Genomic DNA, 26466 nt, shown 5'->3' on the forward strand with positions numbered 1-26466 from the left:
GTGGACTGCTTACTTTTGAAGTGGAGGGGACAGAAACTGACATGAATGTAGATTCTGGTGGAGAGAGCACACAGCCAATCTATTTCATTTAGGTTAGAGATCTTAAACTACTGAGAATACAGGTTTTTCTATTACGATGGTAAGACAGGGGTTGGTACAATTTGAGAAGCTAAGTTAGACGCTAAAGCATCTTCTCCAGTCAGTGCCGGGTAAAATCTGCCCACATTTAGAATAGATTGAGTAGATCAATCTGATAAATGGGGTTGAAATGATAGAGATATTCTGAGCATGCTAAGAGACCTACTCACTGCCCAACTTTGTGGTTTTCCTCAACTTTGGCCAACAAATATAAAAGTGCTACTGTCTTGTTACATTACACTGTGGGTTCAGTGGTCCCTGAAATTAAGAACAAATGTGAAAGAAAGAGTAAAAAGCACACAGCAGTTATTTAAACTGAGGCCTCTGTCCCAGTGTCTCTGATGTTGTAAACCCTGTCCGCCACCGAAGCTGAGAGGAGAACATGCAGACGCACAGAATCTTTTTATGAGGAGCAGCGTTGTCCTTGAGAAATTAATGGTAATAAATCACATTATCACGGTTAGGATAATCTGCGCGTGTGTTGCAGGATTGTGTGTCAATGGGACTAATCCTTTAAACGCAGTGTTTCGGTTTGTTTGCCGTCGGCACTCTGCCGCTTGAAATGAAGAAGGTTGTAATATATGGTATTTACAGGAAGGGATGAAGTGAAAGACTAATTGCTGGCCACAGTGTGATTAAAAGAGTTAATGTATGTTTTGTTTACCCAGTCGTCTGCAGAAACACTGTCTTACCTTTGCTGTTGCATCCTTCAGTGTTTCTCACCTAAAGTTTCCTATCTGTTTTTTTTTCCATACCTTTGGAATGATTCAGGGGAAGATGTGGGCTGAAGTGCTGTGAATTATTCAAATTATTCTGATGAACCCTTTCGAGTAGAGCTGACCTCTGCTTGGTGAGCAATTGCCTCAACAGTGAGAGGACCTTCTCTCTAGCAGGTGGCAACCAATCTGAAAGGGGGCCTTGTGATGTCATGCAGTATTCTCTCACCAGCTAGAGCTCAAAGTAAAGGACTGAAGTACTGAAGACCCCTTTCAGTTTTGTCACTGTGTTTCTAACCTCAGTTTACCTCTGATGAAACAATTGGAGGGAAACGAAGTGTGAGAAATTTATTTGTTTTCACGCTACCCTCTTGCTGACCTGGAGAGACACTGACCTGGGCTTTCTGAGGTAATCACTGAGGCCAGATTGATTATTCTGTTGAAAGACGGGAGTGCCACCTATTCTCTTAGGTTTCACATTAGCTCTGCTATCTGAAATCCAAGTGCAAACGGATGTGCAAACATTTGTTTCCTGTGAGCATGTATAAAAGCCTTAGAAATCTGTTTTCCTGGAGAAACCGAAAGAGTAGCCTTTGTTTCACTTTTTTCTGTTGTCATGGTAGAGGTTGAGGCTTTGGGTTGTTACTATGTACTTCTGGCCACCTCACAGAGTTCATATGACCAAAAAAATATATGTACATATAAAGCAGGTATGAAAATATACTGACAAGCAAATTTTACAGGTAATTGTAAAACATAATTTAAATGGTGCTATTACATCAATAACAGCAACAGAAGTTATAAATGTGGAATTTTTTTTTCTTTCTCTAATTCCATGTGAAAGAGATACTATCTTATTTATGCTATTTATGTCAAGTAATAATGCATGGAAACACTTGTAAAAACACTGGCTGCTGCTTCAGAAAGTCATAGTTTAGCTGGTAAGCTCATATCATAAACAGATGTCCAGCCGCTGTAGCATTTTGGCCTTAGCTTGTCTTCTATTAGTATTTGTTTGCCTCGTATGAACATGCATAGGCGTCTTGGTTTATGGTCAAAGGGGAGAGGGGTCGAGATGGACACAGGGTGAGGCCGTGAGATGTGCTGGCGGGCCTTTACACACAGGCTATTTTTGACGGCTTTGCGTCAGAGCAGGCGGAGCTGCCGCGAGACGCTCTTCCAAGTGCCTCTCTCCGACCTGGAGCGGCAGGAAGGAAGACCATTGTTCTTCATCCTTCTGTGGAGATTACCTGCTCCGCCCTGCGCTGCGCATGCTCACTGCCCTTTGAGCGGGACTTGCCCTCTCCCTCCCGCTCTTCCCAACACCCTTGCGTTCTTGACCCGGTGGCACGGGGAAGGCGTGCTAGTCCTCGACCTCCAGGATGACATCACTTAGCAGTTGTTTTTGTGTAGCTGCATCCTGTCCGCTACGTCATTGATCTGCCTAGCTTGTACCCCTATGATGGTTCTGCTAGCATTTGTCCTATTAAAACAGAGTTGTGTTTTATTGGAAGAACTTATGTGAAGCATCTGGTACAATTGCAGCAATACTAGCATCCCAACACAGGCCTCTGGCCATGAGCTCTACATTGCACATCTCAGCTATGCCAGCGATTGTAATTCTACCAGCTGTACCAATAAGTACACCCTGCCAATGTCTTCTTTTCATCTGTGGACCTGCTGTGTGTCTGTCTGTTTAAAAGGCCTGTAAAACATACCCCAACGAATAACAGTACAGTGGCAAAAATGGAGGACAATTTATACAGGCATTTCTTGACTGCTGTCCAAAGACTCAGACATTCAATTGGCAGCACATACATTGTTTGTATAAGGGTACCTCGTACAGAACAATTATCAAGCACACAGCTAAGAATGTCAGATATTCGTTTGGATGCCAGCTAAGGTAGAGCTGTCGTGTTTCAGTACAGAAAACCAGTTAACAGCCATCACTGATGATGATTGTTGCTGCCTGTCAGCTTGTTATGAGCTGGGCCTGCTAATGGTATTGCATATTGCAAAAAGGCCTAAATAGTATGCTAATAGTAGACTGCTAAAAATCTGAAGATCGATGAGAGGCCTAAGGCAATGTGGGCAAACCTTTGAGCAGATTTTCAAATGTCATTGCTTATGACATTGCAGTCCTTTGACAAGATTATGAAAGGCTACACAGATGTTTTCCCCTCTATGGCTCTGTGTGTAGTAATTTTAATGATCATGGAAGTGACTGTAAGACAACATATCTGCAAGACATCTAAACCAGAAAATGGGTGTTGGAATGATGTTTTGATGAAAAACTTGACAGTAGTGTCTGTGTGCTCATGGATGTCTTATATTTGATATCTGGTCATTTATGCTATAATGTATTTACTAAGTAAAGTGCTGTATCCTCAAACTCCCTCTTGCACCTACTGTGGAGAATGTAGAATGCTGTTATGTAATGACTCCTGCTGTTGGTTGTGACACTAATGATTTGGTATGGTCTCCTGTCTTAGCTTAACCTTTGTCTATGTACTTTTTTAAGTCACTCTGGATAAGCGCATCTGCTAAGTGACTAAATGGACATGTAAATTAATATGGCTGTTGCATAGACATATTTTAAAGGACGTGATCACACCACAGCCTCATGCCTGTCAGTCAGGGAGTCATTGTTAGAAAGATCTTTGTCACAGGACGCTCCAGTCTTGTTCTAAGGCCCAGCCTTTCAGTAATGTGATACTGACACTGAGGCATGGAGTGAAAGAACAGGGTTTGGATGCCACCTCCCACCCACAGTATACCTTTAGGATCGTTGCCCAGTAGTTAGACAGCATTTTTTAATCACACACGGGAAAGACTTTAAACCCAACATAGTATGTTGGTTGCGTTTTCTCAGCACCCCTGTTAAATGAAGTTGTAGTAACTGTGAGTGTGTATTGGTGTGAGAAATAAGAACTGCCTGCATACTGGACTGCAACTGGCCTTACATTGATCAGTGTAAGAAAATATGACCTGAAATATCAAAGAAAGGATCAACTGCAGCTGCATGTAAAAGGCAGCGATGGGCTCTTTCTACGTGATAACAAAATATTGCACATATTCAAAGCGGATCACCAATGAAGATATGTTTTTTAAAGCCAATTAAAATCCATGCCAATCATAAGTACCAGTCTTTTTTAACTGCTCATCTATGATTGTTGAAGTTACAAGGACATAGGTACCCCATGTTAACATGTCAGTGCAACACCAAGACTCAGATTTTGAGATATGTTATGCACACAGATGTTCCTGTTAAGTCTGAGTGCATATTTGGGTTTCAACCAAAACGCACCCAAAACCCACATCAGTTTGCGTCATGTACTGTTTTTTTAAAGGTGATGTGTCATGGTCTCTTTAAGCGCTGGCCAGTGACCCTTAAAATAATTTTTACATGGCTATGTAAACATATCCTTAAAAAAGCAACTTGAATAGACCACCACTGTGATAAAGAGAAAGAGTTCTGGCAGATCCACTTTTTGTCTCACTCCGCTGATGAAGATATACTTTCGCCAAAACTACTAGAATAACATTTTGTAATGCACAGAGTTCAGATGTAACACTTCTGATTTTGAATTATGTTCTGAAAACAGTTGAGTGTGACTCTTTCACAGATTTCAGAAAGCGCTTATCAGGCCACTTTAGTAGCAGGGTGAATAGGAAACACACTGTCACTATAACATCATAGAGGAAATATTGCATTAATATGGGGCATGACTTCACCCAGGTTGTCTGAATGCTGACCTGTTCTGTAGAGCAGTCAAAAGCACAAGACGTAACTGCCACCGCGCTTTTCTGACACATTTACAGCCTGCGTTTAACACTCCTCAGGCCGTTGATGCTGTGCTGTCAAAGTGTCACTCTGCTTTATTTCAGGCCAGCTCTGGAACAAATCTTAAGGGATACAGCTGGGTGCCTCCGATACAGCATGTTTATTTTCACGACAGTTCAGCAGATGTCCGAACCTGGGGTCCGCGAGGGGAAATTTAACGGAGATCTGACTCGGAAAGACAGAGGGATGCTTCCCCTCAAGGAACGGAGTGTACAGACCTCATGCACAGATCCTTACTGAGCCAAGAATGCAGCACTGTTTAAAAAGAGTCTACCCGTGGAGGAATTTGCCAAGTTTTAGTCAGAGGTCGACTCACTGTAAATGGTGCTTTTTTGCCTCTCATTTTGTCGATTCAGCATTGATTCCGTTTACATAGAGCTGTTACATATGCATTGATCTAATCAGTTTTCATCTCGAATGAACACTGTAACACTGTAAAATCCTGTTTACACTTTCTCGTGGTAAATATTTTGTGTACATATGATGAAACATGGACACCTGACCATTCTTTTCTACCGTGATTTCTGAAACAAAACCTCACTCTTTCAGCTGGTAACTTTTAATGTTATGTTTAGGGTAAAATACAGGCCTCATAGGTGTCCTTAAGTGCTCTGCCTGTTCCAGAAATTGTGATCTTAGAATTGTGTGACTGATGATGGGTCCCATCAACCCCTCTGTCACCCAAAAAAAGAATTTTAACCATCTTTAATATCAAGGCTTCATTTGTTCTGGCAGATTTTAACCAGTTTATAATTATACTGTGTCCAAGCGATCATAGATCGAGTAGTGATGCTGAAAAACGTTAAAGGGATTGGAGCTCTGAGAGGTAACCTAGCCAATCACGTTGATCAAATTACAGTAGACCTTGTTCTATTGTCCCTGCTTCAATGATAATCCGTTTAAGCTTCACTCACTGTAATGGAGATGTATTTTCGTCCTAGAAGCAGACACATTGCCTAGGAAGATCATTTGACCATGAATTGCAGACACAATCTATGAATTGATCTTTTACAGAGCCGCTTATTTCCTTCAAACCGGTGCCAGCGTGAAAGGAATCGTAGGTAACAGAGTGACTTATAATTCAATATTCAATGGAGATTTACAAGACAAGCAAGAGGGAAAACGAGGCCATTACCAATTTGCCTTTTCTTTTAGTCCATAGTGTTGTAAACTAGTTTAAATAAATGTTTCTATCAAGGTTATGTGAACTGTGTACAATGTACAGTCCTGAAACTGTAAAAAAAAAAAAAAAAAATCTCCAATTTATAAATTTTGAAAGATGGAACCTTTAGTTGAAAAGAATGCCTTATTTTCTGTATAACATCCTATGTTCACAAAGGACTTTATGTTGGCAGGGGTAACTCACACACTGTGAGAGGACAGCCCCCACCTGGGTGATGCATGGCAGCCATTTTATAGCCAGAACACACACCACACACACATCAGTTACATTGGACAGGCAAGGATTTTAATGAGGCGGCTGGAACAGGGAAGATTGGCTGACTGGATTGAAAGAGTCAGATTGGGACTTTGGCCTTGGTGTCAGGGACCCTAGCCAATTCGCATGTTGTGGGATACGTTTGAAGGATCGCAGCAGCTCAGGACCTCAGGTCAATTCAGGTTAATCTGCAGCACGGCAGCTCCTCCAGGGCTCTTCCCATCATGGTCATGGAGGTTTTGATCTTGCTTGGCCTGGAGAAAAAAAAGTGCCTCCTGTTGGCCACACCCAGCAACCCGGCAGAGGGTCGTCTGAGCTCTAGCCGTTTAGCAAGGGTGCGGCTTGACAGGATCATCGGCTCCAAGTAACCCTTTCAGTATATTCATGAGCTATTCAAAATGCATAGATGTAAATTATTTTTATCAAAAAACACAAATCTTAATGTGGATATCCATGTTTCTGTGGACATCCACAGAGCAAAGACCAAAGCTTGAAATAGCGGTGCAGATATAATTATGTACCAAAACATTGTGTTTTGGTGCTTTTTCTTCTTTTTTTTTACAGGAATACTGAAAAAGGAACTTTTATGGATCAGGGTAACTGTCCTTTTGTAAAATCTCTAGGGGTGGCAGCCAAGGCTGACTCCCGAATCACTGTCGAACTCTGGCCTCCACTCTGTGTGGGAGGAATGATGCTCTTGGCTTTGACTGTGCGCCTTTAAGATCGGGCCCCGTAGTACATACCCCAGTTTTAAAGCATGTCTGGAATCACTCAGCAGTGTGTGTGTGTGTGTGTGTGTGTGTGAAAGAGAGAGAGAGAGAGAGAGAAATGGGGAGTGCAGTAAACTTTGCCTGGTCTTCAGCTGTTCGGAGGCTTGTTTCTCCACTCTGCACGTCTGGGAAGGCAGCCAGCTGGATTCAGTCGAAAAAAAAGGAGGAAAAAAAATTCGACCTCTCTGCTTCACACTGACGGCTTGCTGCGTCGCAGCATGAATGGGCGTTCAGATTGTGGAAGAAGTGGGACATTCTCTCAAAGAAGGAGCGACAACCAAACTGGTTCCCCCCTTTGGCTCCATGAATGCAGTCCTTTGATAGATATTTTTTTGTTGGCAGTGGATGTGTGTAACAGTGATTTTAAATGGGACGTCTTTGTGCCTTTGGGTGGTGGTAGTTCATTGTTTTTTTTCTTCAACTGTGTTTTCCCTCAACCTTCTCTGCTGGGAGAAACTGGCTTGGTTGTCAGTAAAAGCTTGCTGCTATTTGGTGCTCATGAGTTGTGGACCATTTCAAATTTAACAGTTTTTTTTCACCTGGACTTGTCTGTTTTGGGGTGGATACAATTCCCTGAGCTCCACCTACTAATTAATGCTACTCTGGAATGCCACTGGATGTGTGGTGAATTCATGTACAGCAGATATACAGGGAAAGAACATCCAGGTCTACACATCATCATAGCCAACCTATTTAATGTCAGTTTAGGTACTTATCTACATTACTAGTCACAGCAGCCTATACTATTCTTTTCAAAGTTCTTTTTTAAAAAGGCTTGTCTCAGTACAGAGTACAGTACAGAGTAGCTTACAGAGTAGGTTACATCATTAGCTGATATTTTTCCATTGACCAGCTACTCACACTGGCTCCCACAGCACTACTCTTTCTGGCTGTACTGCTTTGTCAGACATTTTCTGTTTTTAATGAGTGTTCCCAGTAAAAAAATTATGTGTTGGCTGGAGTTTGACCATTCATGGAGAAGGACCAAATAAATGATGTGACAGATGATGGAACCTAATTCCTGGTATGTTAAATAGCCAAGTGATTTATAGCCACATAGTGTATATGCATTGGTGCTTGGGTCATTTCAGTATTTAATTACATTCTTTATTCATGCATTTCATTTTGACTTGCTTGTAATGAAATCGTGACTTGCACGGCAGGACACAGAGTATTTATTTTATCTGCAGTGGAGTGCCAAAGACCAATGATTTATGAATAAAAGATTTTTCCTCCACTTCCTGTAATGAATCAAATTTAATAACTTGTAGTCAAGTAACATTTCTTTTAGTTTGGTCCTGGAGTCAGTGTCCTGATATAAGGAGTGGAATGTATAAGTTTGTCCTATTCAGATATGACTGCTGGCTGTACGTATTACATCCTCCTGAAATGACACAGAGCAAAGCTGCATCTGCTTATCATTAACTGCTTGTAAAATAAAATGGTGTCAGATGACTGATGATATCTAAGGATGTAATGGTGGAAAATACCTGGTCATAACTTTTCTGTTAGCTTTGTTGGGAATTTAGCATTTCCATTATCCCTGTGAGTAAATTTTGTTTAGATAAATAATTATATGAAACCCTAACACAAGAATGAAACCCTCTCAAGAAATGTGCTTTAACCCAAATGGATGGTTTAGCGTGATTGACAGGAATAGGCATTAATGGAGACTTCTGGACAAAATGTGTAGGTTGATGTGGGTTTTTTTAGATATTTGTAGATATTAGTAGTTTCAATGTACATTAGACTCCCTACCAGAATCATGTAACATTTTATAAACAAATCATTCTGTTTATATTTCCTTTCCTATTCAGAAACATAATGTGTGAATCTTCTAGAATAAATGCTCATCTCTGGAGATGACAGCACATCTGAATTACTCCCGAGCCACTAATTGCAAATATCTGATACTTGCTGTACACCAATTTAAACCTTCTTACTAAACATCTCACTGTTTCCCCTTTCCTCTAAAGATTCTGTCTTAAAGCTTTAGAGTTATTATATGCACACATGCATAGTTCTGATATGGTCCGAAAGAAAAAAATGTGTTGGATTATGGAGGAATTGTGAGAACTGACCAAAATGTTACTAGAATACTGCTGTAGATGAAGTGGGAAAAGATGGCACTGAAATTTTTTCACAGTTGTAAGGGGGCAGTCGGATTCATTGTTTGATTGCAAACCTGTTGTCTTCTGACACAGCACCTAGGGGTAGGGGTTGTAGTTCTTTATCATAATACATTTCTTACATACAAATAAACTGGTCAGAATGATATCATTCCTGTGTAATGTAATTTTACAATTGATGCAATCAATTCAGTGAAGGCAAAAAAAAGTAGAGGAAACGAAGCCCAAATCATATTTTGTATACACTCGGCTCTATGTGTCTGGTCAAGCAAGGTCTTGTTACAACCCACAGGGTTACTACAGTTCTGGAGCCTCTTCCCTATCATTGAATACATCTGTAGTTTATTGGAAAAAATCTAGCAATTTTCTGTTTATTTTCCTGAATTTAATCAAATTAGAGAAATGAATATACAAAGCAAGGGGCCGGTGGAAATGTGGCGCCATGATTGTCAGGCAGCTACATCTTCTTCAACAGAATAACCACAGACCGCAACTGTCACTCATCAACTACTATAGGGAGTGTGGACCCCTTCCAGTCAAGACTATGCCTGTTGCAGATTTAATTTGCAAATCCACCTCTTTTGTACGGGGTTAAAAACTGTATTCTTCAGGTTAATTCAGGGTTCACATTAGGCTCCATATTCGTATGCAAAACGCAAACAGAGGTGCAATGGATTACTTTGGGCATGTGCAAAATGCCCTCAGTGTCAAATAAGGAAACCTAGATTTTTCACAGTGACTCATTATGATACCATTAATGAGTGGATAATGTTTGGAGCTGGAAAAATAAGAAACTTGAATTGTATCTGAGTCTTTTGAAAAACTTTTGCAATTATTTTGTAATATTTGGTAATATTTGGTATTTGTACTTTGTAATATTTGGTAAGGGGCCCACATGAACTTGTAACCAACTTGTAACCATGACTGATGGACACAAGGCCCTCTTATGCCTTAAGAAACTGGAGTCTGGTTGCCCTTGACCCTGATATATCCGGTCAATCTCACTTCCTGCCTCTGACAGCCTGTGGGAGCCAATGAAAGCCTACATACCCAGTGTTTTAGTTGGAAAACCCAAGACCTATCTTGAGTCCGCTCATGTTGGATGTAAGGTTGGATGTCTATGGAATGTGGAGTTATAAATGTTTATTGAGAGATTGAGCTGTATGGAGCAAGTGATTTATGATAAAACATGTAGATTTAGTATGATATGCTAAGGACTGGTACAACAGGAACTTGGAAAAGATACTAAAATATTTTATGTGTGTGCGTGTATGTGTGTGTGTGTGTGTGTGTGTGTGTATGTGCGTGTGTGCATGTGGAGGGGGAGGGAGAGGGGAAGGGGAGTCTACATGGGCAAGCCCTTAGAATATTTTTATATTTGATCACAGCCATCTAGTTGAATGCATGTGGAAACCACATCCTGTGAGGTCCAGAAAGAGTAAGGTCAAATGGTAAATTTCATTGGAAATCTGACCAAAGTGTCTACATAAGTTCGGCTACATTTCTCTTCAGCAGGTATCACTTCACTTTTGCCAATGCTACACTTGTAATTGGATGCCACCAAAGTCCACTCCATTGGTTTGGGGTAGGGATGCACGATACCGATATATCGGTGGGCGATAAGTGAGAAAATTATTATTATTGTTACGATAATGGATTTTCATCTGATAATTTAATTTCCCTCCAATACGCGTGGCGTAGGCCTATGCAACTAGCTGGACTACTTGCAAGCTTGGTGCCTCTGTTGTCAGAGAAGTAAACACGTCAGCGGTGTGGATGTATTTCAGAGAGAGAGGACGATAGACTTGCAATTTGCAATAAATGTTTGGCTGAAGTTCCACAAAGAGGAAAGAACATGAAGAGTTACAATACCACTAATCTAATCATCTTAAAACATGTCATGGCAACGATGTCTTCAAAGAATATGAAGCTGCTAGCATTACCAAGAAAACCAAACCTGCAGGAGGTGCAGCCATTTCCATAACAGAGGTATTTGATAAGGGCAGAAAATTTGCCAAAGACAGCCCAAAGGCTAAAGCAATCAGTGACAAAATAATGGAGTTCATGGCACTTGATGATCAGCTCTTCTCGGTGGTTGAGGATCAAGGATTCTACCGACTTGTGGAACATTTGGAACCCGGGTTTCAAACTGCAGCAGCGATCTCATTCGCTTTTGAAAACATGCTTGGACAGTGGCACTCGACTAAGGAGAATGTGCATGTTGTGATCAGGTTTAATGCACGTAATGTAGCAAAGGCTATGGAACAGTGTGGGGTCGCTAGCTTGGGTTGCATGGCACACACTTTACAGCTTATTGTGAACGAGGGTGTGTTTAGCCAAAGAAGCGTCTCTGACTCCGTGGCTATCGGTAGAAAGATAGTTGGGCGCTTTAAACACTCTCAGGTTGCCACCAGTCGTTTTAAGGAAGTGCAAACTCAATTGGGAATGAAAATAAGTGTGCTCCAACAAGACGTGGCTACGCGCTGGAACAGCACGTTTTATATGTTGAAGAGTCTATTAGAACAGAAACGAGCACTAGTGACATTTGGAGTTGATCCCGCATCTCTGAACCTAAATCAGCGGACACTAATAGAAAGCATGGTGACACTGCTCGAGCCATTTGAACAAATGACAATTGAACAGATATGCTCAGCTACAGCCACAACAGCTGATGTGATCCCCTCAGTAGAAGCATTGAAACGTCTGTTGAAAAAGGAAGCTCCGTCAGACCACGGAGTCAAAACATCGACGGACACACTACTAGAGGCTGCAAACCAGCGATTCCGTCACATTAATATAGAGCCCCTTTATTGCTTTGCAACAGTCCTTGACCCACGATACAAGGACCGCTACTTCTGACCCAGGCACAAAAGTGCAAGCAATGTTGTGGCAACAGGTGGAAAAGATAGCCCATCCTGGCGATGACTTCACAGGTAACAGGAAAGACCAGCCACCAGAAAAGTGGCCCCGGAGAGATGGGAATAGTTCGCCGCTAGACATGTACGATGAGATTCTGAGTGAGAATGACAACGTGACACAGGAGCAGCAGAACAGTCTGGCTAAAGCAGAGGTAGGCCTAATAGAAGTTTCTGTTTGTTTGTTTTACTTGAGATAAGCCTATAGTTATCATAGTTAGCTAGCATACTGTAGATTTGAATAGGTTGCTGACGTAGTGAACAGAATGTTTTTTTTCTGTATTATTTGTTGTATAGCTGCAAGGATACCTCGCGAGAGAGAGATCCCCATTCTCAGAGACGAGAGCCCGTTGGAATGTTGGAAACGAAATAAGAGCCGCTTCCCGATACTGGCCCAAGATGTGCGCAAATACCTGTCGGCCCCTCCAACTAGTTGTGGGCAGTGAGCATTTGTTCTCTGCTGCTGGCCATGTGATTGATGAAAAGCGAAACAGGATTGTATGCGATAAAGCAGAGATGCTTCTTTTTATTAAGAAAAATCTCCCACTCATTCCCTCAAAGTAACACCATCTATCCTCTCCCCATTTCACCAGTAGCCTATTTGTTACTTTATGCACTTGCAGTTCCGTTTTAATAACACACATTAACATAAATACACATTGAAGACAGTCTTTTACTTATTGGTTCGGTGTCCCCCTCCCTCTGTATATGTGGAAGAGACATTTTTTTTGTTATGGAGCTCCTGTTGTAGCATTAGCAGTAAAGGGTCAAACACAGAGCCGCGGATGGAAGACCACCCTCCACCCTTGTGCACTTGAGTTTGAGCAGCGGAGGAGACACTAGATGTCATTTTCCAGCTCGTTGCTTTGGGTCAGGGTTCAAAAGCCTGAAATGGATTAGCCCTTGCCCCCTGTCACTATTCAAATGCACCGTTTCCTGGGAAACAGCCTCCTTTTAAGTGAACTGGTGATGAAGTCAAAAACATCTCCATTGGATCATCGAGATGTACGTCTATATCAAAGGCTGTGTGGAGATCTAGATGCTTTTTGAGATTACATATTCAACAGTGAATACATGGATCAAAGGGTGAATGTAGCCTTGTATGTTTTAGGCGGTGTCTTTGAATCTTTGCATACAATAGGCTAGCACTATGATTCAGACCAGGTTTGAATAGCAAGGGTAAATGGGATCAATAGCAATTTTAGTCAATTAAGTTTTGTTTATCGCCCGAATCTATACATCTCATTCCTGTGAAGTGAATTGCTTTTTCCAATACCATTTGTATCTGGAAAAAATGAATGGCACATTAAATCTACAGTCTGTGCAAAGGAAAATGGAGCCTGCGTTATCTGGGATGTCTGAAATATTGCAGCATTCACAAAGAGTCCTTATATCCCTCTGCTTCATCTTTCGCAAAATATACAACCTCTGATAATAAATATTACTTGTTCTGTGACATTATAATTTTGTACCTCAATCATAAAATGGAAGTGATAAGAAGGTTACTGCAGCATCCATCATCTTTTCGGAGAGATCATTATGCTCCCCAGCTTTTGACGGCTTCAGCAATTTACAGCAGAGAAAATGGGTCAAAGAAATTGAACACGTTCATTACATCATGGGTACTTTCTGTTGGATTAATAGCAGTAAAACAACTACACAAAGACTGAGTTTATTACAGTTTGGGAGGGGGAGGGGTGTATTTTAGAACAGCTACTCTGTATTTAGGTTTACAGAATTGGGCATTGCTTTTATTGACATACTTAATTATTATGTCATTTCTTCATTCAGCCCTACTTCAGGTAATAAATATAGCACAGTGCTGTGTAATTGTGTTATATATTTGGATATATATCGGCTGCAAACATGACGTTTGACGTGATTTACCAGGATACACAGATACATAGTTCTAGTAATAAACACAAAATGGCTTTCAGGTGGAGAAGAGTTTCATGTGAAGAGCCCCCTAATTAAAAATTGTAGCCATTAAAGGTATCACTCTGCTAGCTAGATATGTCTGGATACAGGAATTTGCTCAGCCAGCGAGGAGAGTGTGCAAACCATCCATTTCAGAGTTGTGCATTTCAGACTGTGGAAGTCCCAGTCTTTTAATTATTTTCAAATGTGTGAATCTTGCCTCAGCAATCCATTTCTTTCATGTTACAGACGCCGGACATGTTTTTAGGGGAAACACCAAGCTCCAAGTAGTTGAATCCAGACCTGTGCGGTTTCTGCCGTCCAGCTCAGTGGATAATTCACAGAGGAGTTGCCCCCTTTGACCTTCTCTGTTTCCTGTCAGGATTTGTATAACATTCCATGCGAGACCACTCCGCTAGCGTGTTTTTTTTTTTTTTTTTTTAGGGGGGGGGGGGGGGTAGAGGGAAACGGGATATGATATCTCTCAGCTTCATCACACAGCGCCTTTCTGCGACTCTTCAGTGTGTATTTTCCCTACTCGTACCTAAACAAAACCGTCTGTGGGTTTTGGACTTTAGTTATGTTTTGGCGATTAAATGTCCACTATTTCAGGACTGCAGAAACACCCTTAGTGGTAGAAAGTTTCCTGATCAAATTGTCTTCTATATGTGACTGTGTGTATGTTTTTTGTGCTCTGTGGAATGTGAAGCACTCTGTAAAAACATAAAGTATGGTTAGCTTGCTTAAGATTCTGAATTCATGATGTTAGTGGACCCTTGACTGATTTTCTTCAGAACAACTACATAATCTGAGCATCTCATCGCTTGCCTTGCAGGCTCCAGTACAACTCAATACAACTTTACAGAGAGGCATAAATACTTAGGGCCTCCACACACAGTGAGAATGAATGAATGCTTACATGTTTTCAGATAAACATGTGAAGACCACAACATGATTGATTGGTTCGCAATAACCAGAAATTTGATGTGTAAGTTTCCAGTCATTATCCATCTTGAATTTCATTTTTTTCTTTCCTGTTTCAAAACTTCAGTTGAATTCAAAGGAAACATAATGAAAATATCTATATACAACCCAGCATAGGGAAATAAAGGCCAGACTTGCTTGTGCTTTAATCATCAGAGGTGTACTCATTTCTCCAGTGAAATTGTTTATATTGACTTTTGGTAATCACCCTTTCAGAACTTAATACACCTTAATGGAATCTCCCGTCAAGTATTCTTCATCGCTTTGTAAACAGACTAAAATTCTTTTAACCAGTAAATAAGAAAAAAAAGCAAACTGTAAAAAGCACAGTTGAGTGAGTCATCCTTTGAATAACGGTGCTCTCAAATACATTTACCATTAGGGACAATCATTTTACTCCTCAAGTATTGATTTTACTTTTGTTGTCATCGTTTAAATAAAATGCAAGGTTAGAGAAATTTGGCTGGGTAGATGGGTGGGAGCTACAGGTGGTCTCTAATCCAGTGCAGTAATTGGCCGGTAAAGTGCATTGTGTTGATTCGGACCACTCAATCCCTCTGTTGGGGGGGAAAAAAAGGCGAGCAATCTGGGGAAAAAAAAGACAAATAACGATGTCCTGTTGCGAGACAATCTCCAGCCACTTTAAATATACAGAGAGGGCCATTATTGTGAATTGTTAAGACCTTTATCAAGTGCTATTAAGCGAAGCTAATGAGGATTGTGGCACTGGACAAATACAATCTCTAATTCACTTCAAATGTCATCCTGTTTAAAAGCAAATGCATCACCTGTATACTCTGAAATAAATTGAGATATAAGAAATGGTTTTTAAAAAATCTGAATTAGGTCTCCATTGGGCTCATTTTATTTGAAGCAAAAGAAAAAAGTAGCTTGTGACAATGTGCTGTGAGCATAATACTGCTTATTTTTTAACGTCTTTTAAGCACCGTAAGCTAAATGTGTAAAAGTAGTAAGAAAGTAAACATTCCCTGGTGCTTCTTGTTCTGAAGTCAGTGCTGTACTAAAATAGAGTATGTTAATTAGTCAGGCTTCCTGAAGCATTTTTTCAATTTTTTTTCATTTTGTGAGGTCACTGATAGAACTCAAACCTGGCAAGGGAAGAAAAAAATAAATCAAATCAAAAGGTGTCACCTTATTGTACACACTTAAAGATATAATTGTCTGGAAGAACCTCATGCCCATTTTTACCTGAAATGATGTTTAACAATCCATGTCTGATATCTTAAAAGCCTGTTTAAATTTAGCAGCTTTGCAGGCTGCATGTTTTACAAGGTGAATTTCATGGAGGACATTGTGTTTTACATCTTGGCGAAAGGTTCCTCCTTATATAATGTACATATATAATATGTCATATACAGCAGTTTGCAGGTGCGACTTACTTGGTTACTGGAATAAAAAAGGTTAAGATGGTTGGCATAAACATCACTGATTGCTCCCCTCTTCAGGTATATCTGACATACAGCTATAAATCAGTGAAAATGCAGCTGTAATTATCAGCAAAGGCCTGATCCTGAATCTGGACACACAAGAGATACACAATTATATTTTTATGGTTTTTAATGTCTTTTTGAATACTCACACTGATTAGTTGTACTGCATTTTCTGTAAAACCTTTATAACAATGTATAGCAAGTAGAAACGTGTCTGATTGAGAGGGAAAAAATAGAAGTTATTATAATGAAAAAATAATTAATCTTCACATTCAGGGGAATGTATGCGCTAAGTAGATTTCCAGTCCATGTTCAGGATGGAAGACACTAATCATGGAGTGACTGATATGGGAGTATTTAATAACTTTGTTTGTCATTTCATTTTTGTACACATTTCACCCTTAAAAAGAGGATTCCTTGCAGTTCAGCCTAACTGTTGTTGATAGTTAATTGCCACATAATTATAGTGCTCAAGCCATCATTTGTTTTGAGGATACCTTTTACCAGAGGGCTGTTGAAAGTAATCTTCCTCAACACAACAGTGTATTTTCACATGGCTTTTCCCCTGTGCTTAATGCTTCTTTCAGAGCTTGTGTTTGTTTTGAGGATCATTTAAAGTACAGCCGTTTTTCACATTTGCGGAGAGACAGTGACACCAGACATTGCATGAACATGGACTTGCTACCGTCTCCTTTGGAGCTAATGTGAAACACGTGAGGGAATGGTGTGTTGATCTGGTCAGTGCCACCTCAGCCTTGATATTTGCAGGTCTGTCCATGGTGGAACTGCAGCTCAAGTGTGGAAATGACAGTGTTGTGTGTTGTCACTGGTGGATATTTACAGTTTGTTTTGCTTGCTATTCCACAAGTCACAATCGATTGTTTTGAAATTGAAACAATTTTGCATAAAACATAAGAGATGCATTTACTCAAGTACAATTTCTGGGTATGTTCAAGGGGCAATAGGCAGAGTTAAGATACCTGTGTTTCCCTGGATATGGGAAGGGTGGAGGGGGTGACTGACCCATTTGTGATTTGAGCATGCGACGGTGCAGTGTTTTTGAAACAGGCATACTGAAACAGGTGAACACTGGGAAGCCTTCAGCCCATGCCATCATTCCAGACCGTTCCTATCGTCTCCCTCTTCTCTCTCCTCAGATGCCATCTGTACAGCATCCCCCGCAAAAAGCATGGGGGATCCCGGCATCACACCTCTCTCTCCCTCGCATTCGATGGTAAGAACTTGGCCTAGGCCGTTCACAGCTCAAAGCTCTTTTTCCCCCGTCTTCTCCTTCTTTCACTGTGATGCCTGACTTCACAACAGCACTCAGGGCTCACAGCCTAGCAGGTGCTCATCACTGCATGTTTTAAAAATTCAATATTTCTATTCTGTCAAGCTGTATTTACCGTACTGTTTGCAAGTAGCATGTGCTATCAATTATTCATACTGGCAGCTATTCCCGGCCTGTGTGATTGCACTTCCGCATAAGCATGCTAATTTCCACCACTGGTTGCATACAACCCTGGGTTTCACCTCTGTGAAAACATACTGAGGCCCCACTCTCTGTGTGCATGGCTGCCCCCTGCAGAAGGACTCGGACCAGAATGTGCCGGCAGGGCCCACCTTCCAGGTGGTGGTGGCCATCGACTTTGGCACCACGTCCAGCGGCTACGCCTACAGCTTCACCAAGGAACCGGAGTGCATCCACACCATGAGGTAAGCTGGCGCTATGAGATGAGCAGGCGGTACAGTGCGCTAGAGTCAGCGCTGCAGTGGGTGAGAGTCAGCACAACAGTGGGTGAGAGTCAGCACTACAGTGGGTGAGAGTCAGCACTGCAGTGGGTGAGAGTCAGGACTACAGTGAGGTGACTGAGCACTGCAGTGAGGTGAGTGAGCACTACTGTGAGCAAGAGGCAGCGCTACAGTGAGTGAGAGTCAGCACTACAGTGACATGAGTGAGCACTGCTGAGGAGAGGGAGCATTACAGTGAGGTGAATGAGAACCGAAACTGCAGTGAGGTGGGACAGTGCTGCAATGCAGCAGTTAGGATAGGAGGGAGAGACACAGAGAAAGCAAGACAGTGTGTGCATGACAGAGACTGACAGATAAAGAGGGAGAGGGTGTGTGACAGAAAGAGAGAGAAAGAGAGAGTGTGTGTAGAGAAAGAGAGAGGGTGTGTAGAGAAGGAGAGGTGGTATGTGAGAGAGGGCAAGCAACAGAGATGATGAGAGAGACAGACAAAGAGATAGAAGGTAAGAGAGGAAGAAAGACAAACAAAGAGGCAGAGAGGATGAGAGAGGGGCAGACAGACAGAGAGGGAGGGAGAGAGAGGCTGAGGGGACGATGACGCAAGTGCAGTGGTATCACGCTGTCACAGCACCTTTTGCTAGGCGTCCTCCTCTGCACATAGATTACAGACGTTTTAATCAGTACCCATCTGTCTAAGTGGGATTTTCTGGGGCCCATCAGAGAAAATGCCGGAGTAAGAGCAATAATGCCAATAATGTAATGTAAGCAGTGCAACACCGTATGATTTGAACTCAAGACCCTATGGTGCAGAGAACAGGTCCCTATGCTCTAAATACGCCTTGCCTTACATCCTCATTCTGCTGCTCAGAACAACTTAGCATCAAGGTGTGTAACTTGCTGCAGCCATAGCTTCTCCAAGGGGCTTGTTGCTGTTTTGGAAACATTCTTTCTCCTGAGTGACAGGAAACAGGTAGCCCCAGGATTTCCACATTCTGAGTTGTCAGGAGTGAATGTTTCTTTTTTCGCTTGATCTGAGCATCTAGTCACTCTGTTTAACTAATTACTGTTTGGTTTGGGCCAGCTGAACTGCCCCTCCGCACTCTAAGGGATGTTGATTTACAGGGCTGGAGGGCCAGCTGGACAGCACTGCAGGACGAGGTCTGGGATGAGGTTAACCTTTCTCATTAAAGTCCTCAGGTCAACATTCCCCTGTGTGCACTGGGTACCAATGCAAACATCACTGGCTCACTTTTCAAACTGTTGTTTGGCAGTTGTTTACAATGCGGTACATATTTTAGGATTATGTAAATGTTTGTGTGTGTGTACAGGTATGTGTGTGTGTGTGTGTGTGTGTGTGTGTGTGTGTGTGTGTGTGTGTGTGTGTGTGTGAGAAAGAGTAACAACAAATTGTCAGTCGTTTCTGCAGTAATAAAATCCTGGTTTCATATAAAGTACAATATAACATTGATACAGCTGTATTTACAGAAAACGGATGATTACCAACTTGTGGGTCACAGGCCAAATTCTGCAGGAGTTTTTAAAGCAGAGAGGCATTCAGGGGAAGCTTAATATATGTGAGAACAGTCAGGAAATGATATTCATGGATTCTATAAATAATTCTATAAATAATGCATTCCTTTCGCTTGGTTTCAGATATGGTTACGAAAAGTCCAGAACAGACGTGACCATTTTGTTTTACATTTTTACTTACTACATGAGTTCTATCAAAAGAAATAAAAACTTAAGTTACAAAAAAGCTGGTTCATTCTGGTTCATCGCATGGTTTCTGAGAACATGTGGCGTGTGATTGAAAATACACCATCTATTGAAATATGTACAGTACGTACTGTAATGTAATACTAAGCACATTACTTTTTTACTTTGAATTTTTTCAAATGGACTGAATTTGATATACTTTTTAATTAATTAATTGACTCAAAAGCTCAAAGCTGCAAAGTATAACATTTGATAACATGGTCTCATCAAGTTTGAGTAGATAATTTATTGACATATTCTGTAAGGTCCCCTCTCCAGTCAGGGATGCACTGAAGGCACCAGAGACACTGAACGTGATAAATCGGAGCTGTCGCTTTTCACGGATCATAAACTCTGGCCATCAGATGAAAATCGAGCAAGATGTTTTTACTTTTGCTACCAGGCTAAGGATGAAAGCACAATAGGGATATGAGGACCTAAAGTTTATTTGGTTTGGACTCGACCACATGCTCTATGTATCCTTAAGCAAATGTCTGCTGTTTCATGTAGGTATGCAAAATAAATACGTGGAGTATTCCCTTACTGACTCTGGGGCATACTTTGAAATGCTGTTGAAGGATTTTTGTGATTATTTATGGTTGGTAGGTTACAGGCAACATGCATTAAACCAGAGGGGGTCCACTCAAAATGGAGGCAGTGGATCTTTTTTTTGTTGTGGTGACCTGTTTGCTGGACAGCAGGTTTCTCTCGATTGGAAGGCGTCTGCATTACGTTTGTTAATGATGGGGTGGATGTAATGCAGACAAACATAACCAAAAGCAAAATAATAAACCAAAAACTGTCCCTGCATAATCATAATCTTTTACAATACATGCAGTGTTGTTTTATGGCTCTTGTGCTGTTTAGCTGGGGTTGGTGTAGTTTTTTCCTTACCCACATCTAGAGAGAGACTCAAGAGGGAGATCAAGTCAATATTTTTATTATGTTTATTTATAATTAGTATTTTAGTCAAAGTAACAGATTGTCTTCTATCATGTGGCACAGCTAGTAATTGCTGTGTCATTTGTTGTGTTCCTTGTGGCCCTCGAGGATAAAATAATAAGCATGTCACTGTGTGACATTTTATATTATAATGACAAATTAACACTATCAAGATAAATGTTGGTGATTTTAATCCCTCCTACACACATTATTGTGTGGCTCAGTGCTAATATTCTTACCTATTTCTTTAAAATCTGCTGCCAGCATACTTTACAGCAGCCTGAGTTTCAAGTCTCATTGCCATTGCTGTCAGAAGACTTTAATGAATTAATGAATCACTAATTAGATAAATGGTACAACACAACGTATGGCTTTTTTCTATGGGCAAAATTTCTACCATTTGTACAACTGTAATTTCTAAAGGTCTTGCACTACTCACACTTGGCCACAATATGGCCACCCAATGCTTTTTCCTCACTTTTCAGTGGCGTTTTACAGTGTGTGTGTGCAGATCTCTCATTGTGGCCTTTGTTCAGGCATTGACTGTATATGTGGACTGATCTGATGGTCATGTCTGTTGGTCCCTGGCCACTCCCAGTATGGTCAACACCACTGTTGAGTGAAGATGTGTTGAATCCAATGTCATAAACAAGACTGCCTACATTTGATTGGCTATCACTCACTCAGATGTTATTTGCCATGTGTCTCAAAACCCTGTTGCCATGCTGCCATCGATCTCGAAAGATTAGCGTTACCAGCAGCCTCTATTCATTGTTTATGCATGTTTGCAAACGCTTGTTTATGAGTTGACAAAAAGCAATAAACATCAGTCAGTCTTGATTTACTCTCAGCTGTACTGCAGTTACTCCACTAGTTCCTGCGTCTGCTTCATGTTCTGCCCATACATTAAAACCATATGCATCATTTAGAGACCCCCTGATCTGCACACCCTCTGAGCCAGCTGCAGGAATCTGCACTGCAGTATGCATAAGACGCATCCCACTCTGTGTGTGTGTGTGTGTGTGTGTGTGTGTGTGTGTGTGTGTGTGTGTGTGTGTGTGTGTGCACCAGAGGTAATGCCACATGTCATTATCTTTCATCTACTGTACATGGATTTACCCACAGTGAATTCCTGGGAGTCATTGTTTTCATCTGCGTTGGGCACACTGGTGTCCTCTGAGTTACAGTAACAGAGGAAGGGTGAGAATAATGATACACAGCAGTGAGAGGCGGTGCTTGAAATGGTGCTCTAACTGTCATAGCCATTCATAAAAATGTGGACGCTCTACCAATCCAACTGAAACTCATTCACCCTGAAACAGAATGTGCTTATTTGTAGACTAATAACTTAATTTTTTTTTTTCTAGCTGGTGATAATTTTGTATGCTGATGCCTGGAAATGGATTTTTCGGTCTGAATTCATTATCACCGCCTTGGTGCGACATGATTAAGCCGCCCCCGATTTGCTTGATTTGTGTGAGAGCGTCCGGTAATCTCGATCGTAACGTTGATTAGCGTTGGGCTTCCAGAGGTTTCCAGATCTTTCCAATTATCTCCTCACAGCCTGTTCCCCACAGCAAGTCGCCCGATAATCCCGTCCTTGCACTGAGCAAACACAGACAGATCTCTGTGGGAATGAAGTTAATTATCATCCCCTTAATTGCCAAAAAGGGAGATTTGTTCAGTCAGTATTCAATCCAAGTTTATATGTGCCTGCTAGAGACACACCGGCAAAAGAGGAGGAATGTGCTCTTTGCTGAGAGCCCATTGTGTCCATTTTCCTTGTTGGAAGTGATTGACCATGAATATAGCCCAATCTAAAGCCCTTTGCCTTGTAAGAATTGATCTCATTATCTAGTATACATGACAGTTATATTTCTTGACTTTCTTGACAGAAAGCTTATACATACATATAGGTGCTGTGGATAGTGGAAAAACCATTCCCCAGCACCTATTCTGTTCCTACCTATGTAATCCAGTGTACAAGTTTCCAAGGGGCAGCAGTTGCTAAGCTACTGTTTTCTCCAGTGTGTATCATACAATTCTATCATGGGGTGAGCAAGCAAATGCTTAAGAGGAACGTGGGCAGGAGAAACATACGAACAATTTGAAACTGATGTGCTTAATGATTTCCTTAAGAAATAAACCCTGGGAAAGCGCTTGATTGGACAAGCTCAGCAAGCACTCTTGGTACCCACTTCCATTCAGATTTCACTGTCAAATACCTGTTGTCTTTGTATGGCTGTCTTCAGTTTAATTCATTGAGGTATAAATGTCAAATAGTCAGATTAAGTTTATATAGCTTTTTAGAGAATGGCCAAAAGGTGCCTTTAAATCTCATTTAATGTTCCCTTAGCACTTCAGATCCGGTGATGGTTGTGTCACAACTGATGAAAGTGACATGGACTTTGTCATTTCTTTGACAACCAGGCGCTGGGAGGGAGGGGACCCGGGAGTGTCCAACCAGAAAACGCCGACCACTATTCTGCTGACCCCCGATAGGAAGTTCCACAGTTTCGGGTACGCAGCCCGTGACTTCTACCATGACCTGGACCCCAGCGAATCCAAGCACTGGCTATACCTGGAGAAGTTCAAGATGAAGCTCCACACCACACCGGTAAGGACACACAAGTGTATATAAAAGGCAGTCTGTATATGTCTGCCTGTCAAGCAAATTAATAATACAATGATAAGACGGGGCCTCAGAGTATGGACTAAATGTTAACAAAAAATAACACTGACCTCTAAATGTATACATACAAATGTATTTAAAATGTATACAGCAGTTGGATACTCTCACACACTTCATCAGACCTATCTGGAAAAGCCAATATTGATTTAAGACGACCTCTCAAAGTGCCCTCTGTATCTATGTCTCTTTGTATTGAGTCATTTTAGTCTGAAGGATTAACAATGCACATTAATTAACATGATGGAAATATTACCCAAGAGCCCTTGTAACTCTTTATTCAGCTAGTTTCACTTTGTGTTCTGCAGAATCTCTCCATTGATACGGATCTTCAGGCAGCCAATGGGAAGAAAGTAAAAGCCTTGGACATATTTGCCTACGCTCTGGCATTCTTCAAGGACCAGGCGCTGAAGGTACTCCAAAGTGGTATCTTCACAGGGGATGTGTCATAAGAGAGTTCTGGGATCTGCTGGAGATCCTGGCTTATCTCCAGACCTCTGCTTAGTGTACCCACAATGCAATTTTCTTAACTTTGTCAGTGTTTATTTTTTTGTCAAGAATGGTTCACTGCTTTTGATCATGGAAATAAGTAAGTGAAATGGATGGATTTGGTGGGATTTAAGTGCTGTTGTGTTGCTATTGTAAACTGCCTTTTGCTTTTAGTCAGTAAGACCAGCTTCTACTTTTGTTGTTCACATATACCACCAGATTCAAACACAAGAGACAGAACAAATTTTCCTTTGAGGCAAATGTGCGTATGTGTTATGACCCTGTTGACAAAAGTCCATCAAAAGGCAAATAAGAGCCACTGCCTGAGGTCTCCTGGGGATGAAACAACAGTTTTAGTGGGTGTATCAATGTGGCTGGGAGACAATTTGCAGGCTGTTATTGCCTCCTCCGAAGCCGATTATTAGATTATGTGAAACCGAAGTTGATCTCGTCTGCCGCAGGAGTTGACTGACCAGTCAGGCTCGGAGTTTGACAACGCCGACGTGAGATGGGTGATCACCGTGCCGGCCATCTGGAAGCAGCCGGCCAAGCAGTTCATGAGAGAGGCAGCGTACAAGGTAGGTGTCTCCTTTTCGATGGGGGCAGATCGAGGCAGGAAGCACAGGAGAGACGGGAAGTCCTCCAAGGCCTGGGAGATGTGGCGTCACAAGCGTAAAGGCAAATGCACCAACCCACAGTGACGCCAGTGTGTATTTTGCACTCTCATAGATTCAAGCACTCTTGTCAGAAGGAGCGTTTTAACATAACAAACTTTCAGATGCAACTAATCTGGTGCTTGAAACTTGCTAGCTGCCTGAAATGCTCTTGTCCAAGTACAGTAGTAATCCAGTCTGGCACTCTGACGTCCTTTCTGAAGTTGTACATTCAAGGTATTTTGTGATACTAATATACGTTACAAAAGCAAGACTGCTACTTGATACCTTTTCGAGTATTTTAGTGTATGACTGTGCCATTTGTCTGTTGTAAGTGGAATGGCAGGATCCCAAAAGCTTTGTTGTTGCAAGGATATGATCTGTGCTTTTCCAGTATAAATGATTAATTTTATTTATAGCTAAAACCAATATGAGTTAATGATTCTGCTTAGGTTGGTTTATCATATGATCTCATAGCTCTTTGAGTATTATGGCTCATTATTATCCCATGAACGACAATGGGATGTAACAGAGTATACGTCGTGTATTCCAAAAAAGAGTACCTTCATTTCATACATTTCTACAAAACCACATTATATATTTCATGAATGCTGTCCTATGATTAAAACATGATTTAAAGGAATGAGGTAGGGATCAATAATCTGGCACTCCCTGATTCCAGAGTTTGAAACATTTCAGTTGTACTCTATACAGTTTTTTACTTGTAGAAGTGAGGTTACAATGCCTTTTTACTTTTAAAAGCTGCTGTCGCCTGTTTCAAGGCAAGTGGCCTCAGAGATGGGAAGAGTTAGACCCTACCCACAGATCTAATTAATACGCACTTGTTCGACTCTCCCTGGGGAAATTGCATCCATTTAGCATTTGTGAAAAGCAAGCCAGTCGAAGATCAAGGCAGGTGCCCCATTAATGACGCAGCAGGATTCGATCCGCAGAAAAAGTAGAGAGGGCAGAAAATAATCTCCCTTGCTGTGCCAGGAATTGCTTTACAGTTCTGCTAGCAGTAGTGTTTTTATCTTGTGGCACAGATAAGGAAGTGCGCCCTCTGGTGTTTGACATGTGGTACAGCAGGCGCTGTAGGGAAGAAGGGGAAAAAAAAAATGATGACTGTGCATTACCTCAGCTGTCCTGCCAAGGATGTGTTAATGGGGAGGGAGAGGGGGCTGAAGGTGCTGATGGACAGCAGGGCGTTGTAGCGTGAGACACTGAGATCACCCCACTGTACTGCAGTGATGCAGACGGGGGTCTGCATTACCGTGTCTGTGGTGTGGGGAGGAGCTGGAGGGCGTTCTGGGGGAGGGCGGGGTGGGTGGGTGTTGGGATGGTGGAGAGAGGGCAGAGAGGACAGAGGGATGGAGGAAGAGAGGATTGAGAGAGGCAGGGGAGGGAGGGTGGGAGAGAGCGAGAATGGAAACAGGGATCTGGTGAGAGGGAGAAGGGCAGAGGAGAGACAGAGAGAGAGAACTGAAAGAGAGAAAAGGCGACAGGCGTGAGAGAGAAGAGAACATCAATGGAAAAAAGGAGACACGACAGTGCAGAGAGTGAGAGGGAGAAAAGGGACAAGGATCAGAAGAGACATGCAGAGTCTGGGGAGGATGGAGGGAGAAGGTAGAAAGCTGACAGGGAAGAGAGGTGATGGAGGGGAGAAGGCGGCATCAGGCGTGTAGAGCGCAGGTTCGGAGCGCGAGGGAGACAGCGCAGGCTGCTCCGATCACCTGATATCTGCAGTGGGGAGTGCCGCGCATCTGCAGTGACTCAGCATCTTCGCAGGGCTCCTTTATTATTCTACAGGGGAGAGCGGAGCCCGTCCACACCCCTCCCTCCCTCCCTCCACACACACTGCAGCGCACAGACCGCGCGCCGTCTCTC

General features: G+C 41.9%; 1 protein-coding gene across 2 annotated transcripts in view; it reads left to right on the forward strand.

Moving 5' to 3' along the window:
• Positions 1-26466, forward strand: part of hspa12a (heat shock protein 12A) — a 52444-nt gene that overhangs the window by 11025 nt on the left and 14953 nt on the right. For both annotated transcript variants that reach the window (XM_036546639.1, XM_036546640.1), the window contains exons 2-6: positions 17460-17536; positions 17891-18018; positions 23179-23365; positions 23746-23850; positions 24388-24504. In XM_036546639.1, coding sequence (XP_036402532.1) covers positions 17460-17536; positions 17891-18018; positions 23179-23365; positions 23746-23850; positions 24388-24504 — 614 coding nt within the window. The remainder of the gene's footprint in view (positions 1-17459; positions 17537-17890; positions 18019-23178; positions 23366-23745; positions 23851-24387; positions 24505-26466) is intronic.

Source organism: Megalops cyprinoides, chromosome 15 (genome assembly GCF_013368585.1).
Source record: "Megalops cyprinoides isolate fMegCyp1 chromosome 15, fMegCyp1.pri, whole genome shotgun sequence".
Lineage (NCBI taxonomy): Eukaryota > Metazoa > Chordata > Actinopteri > Elopiformes > Megalopidae > Megalops > Megalops cyprinoides.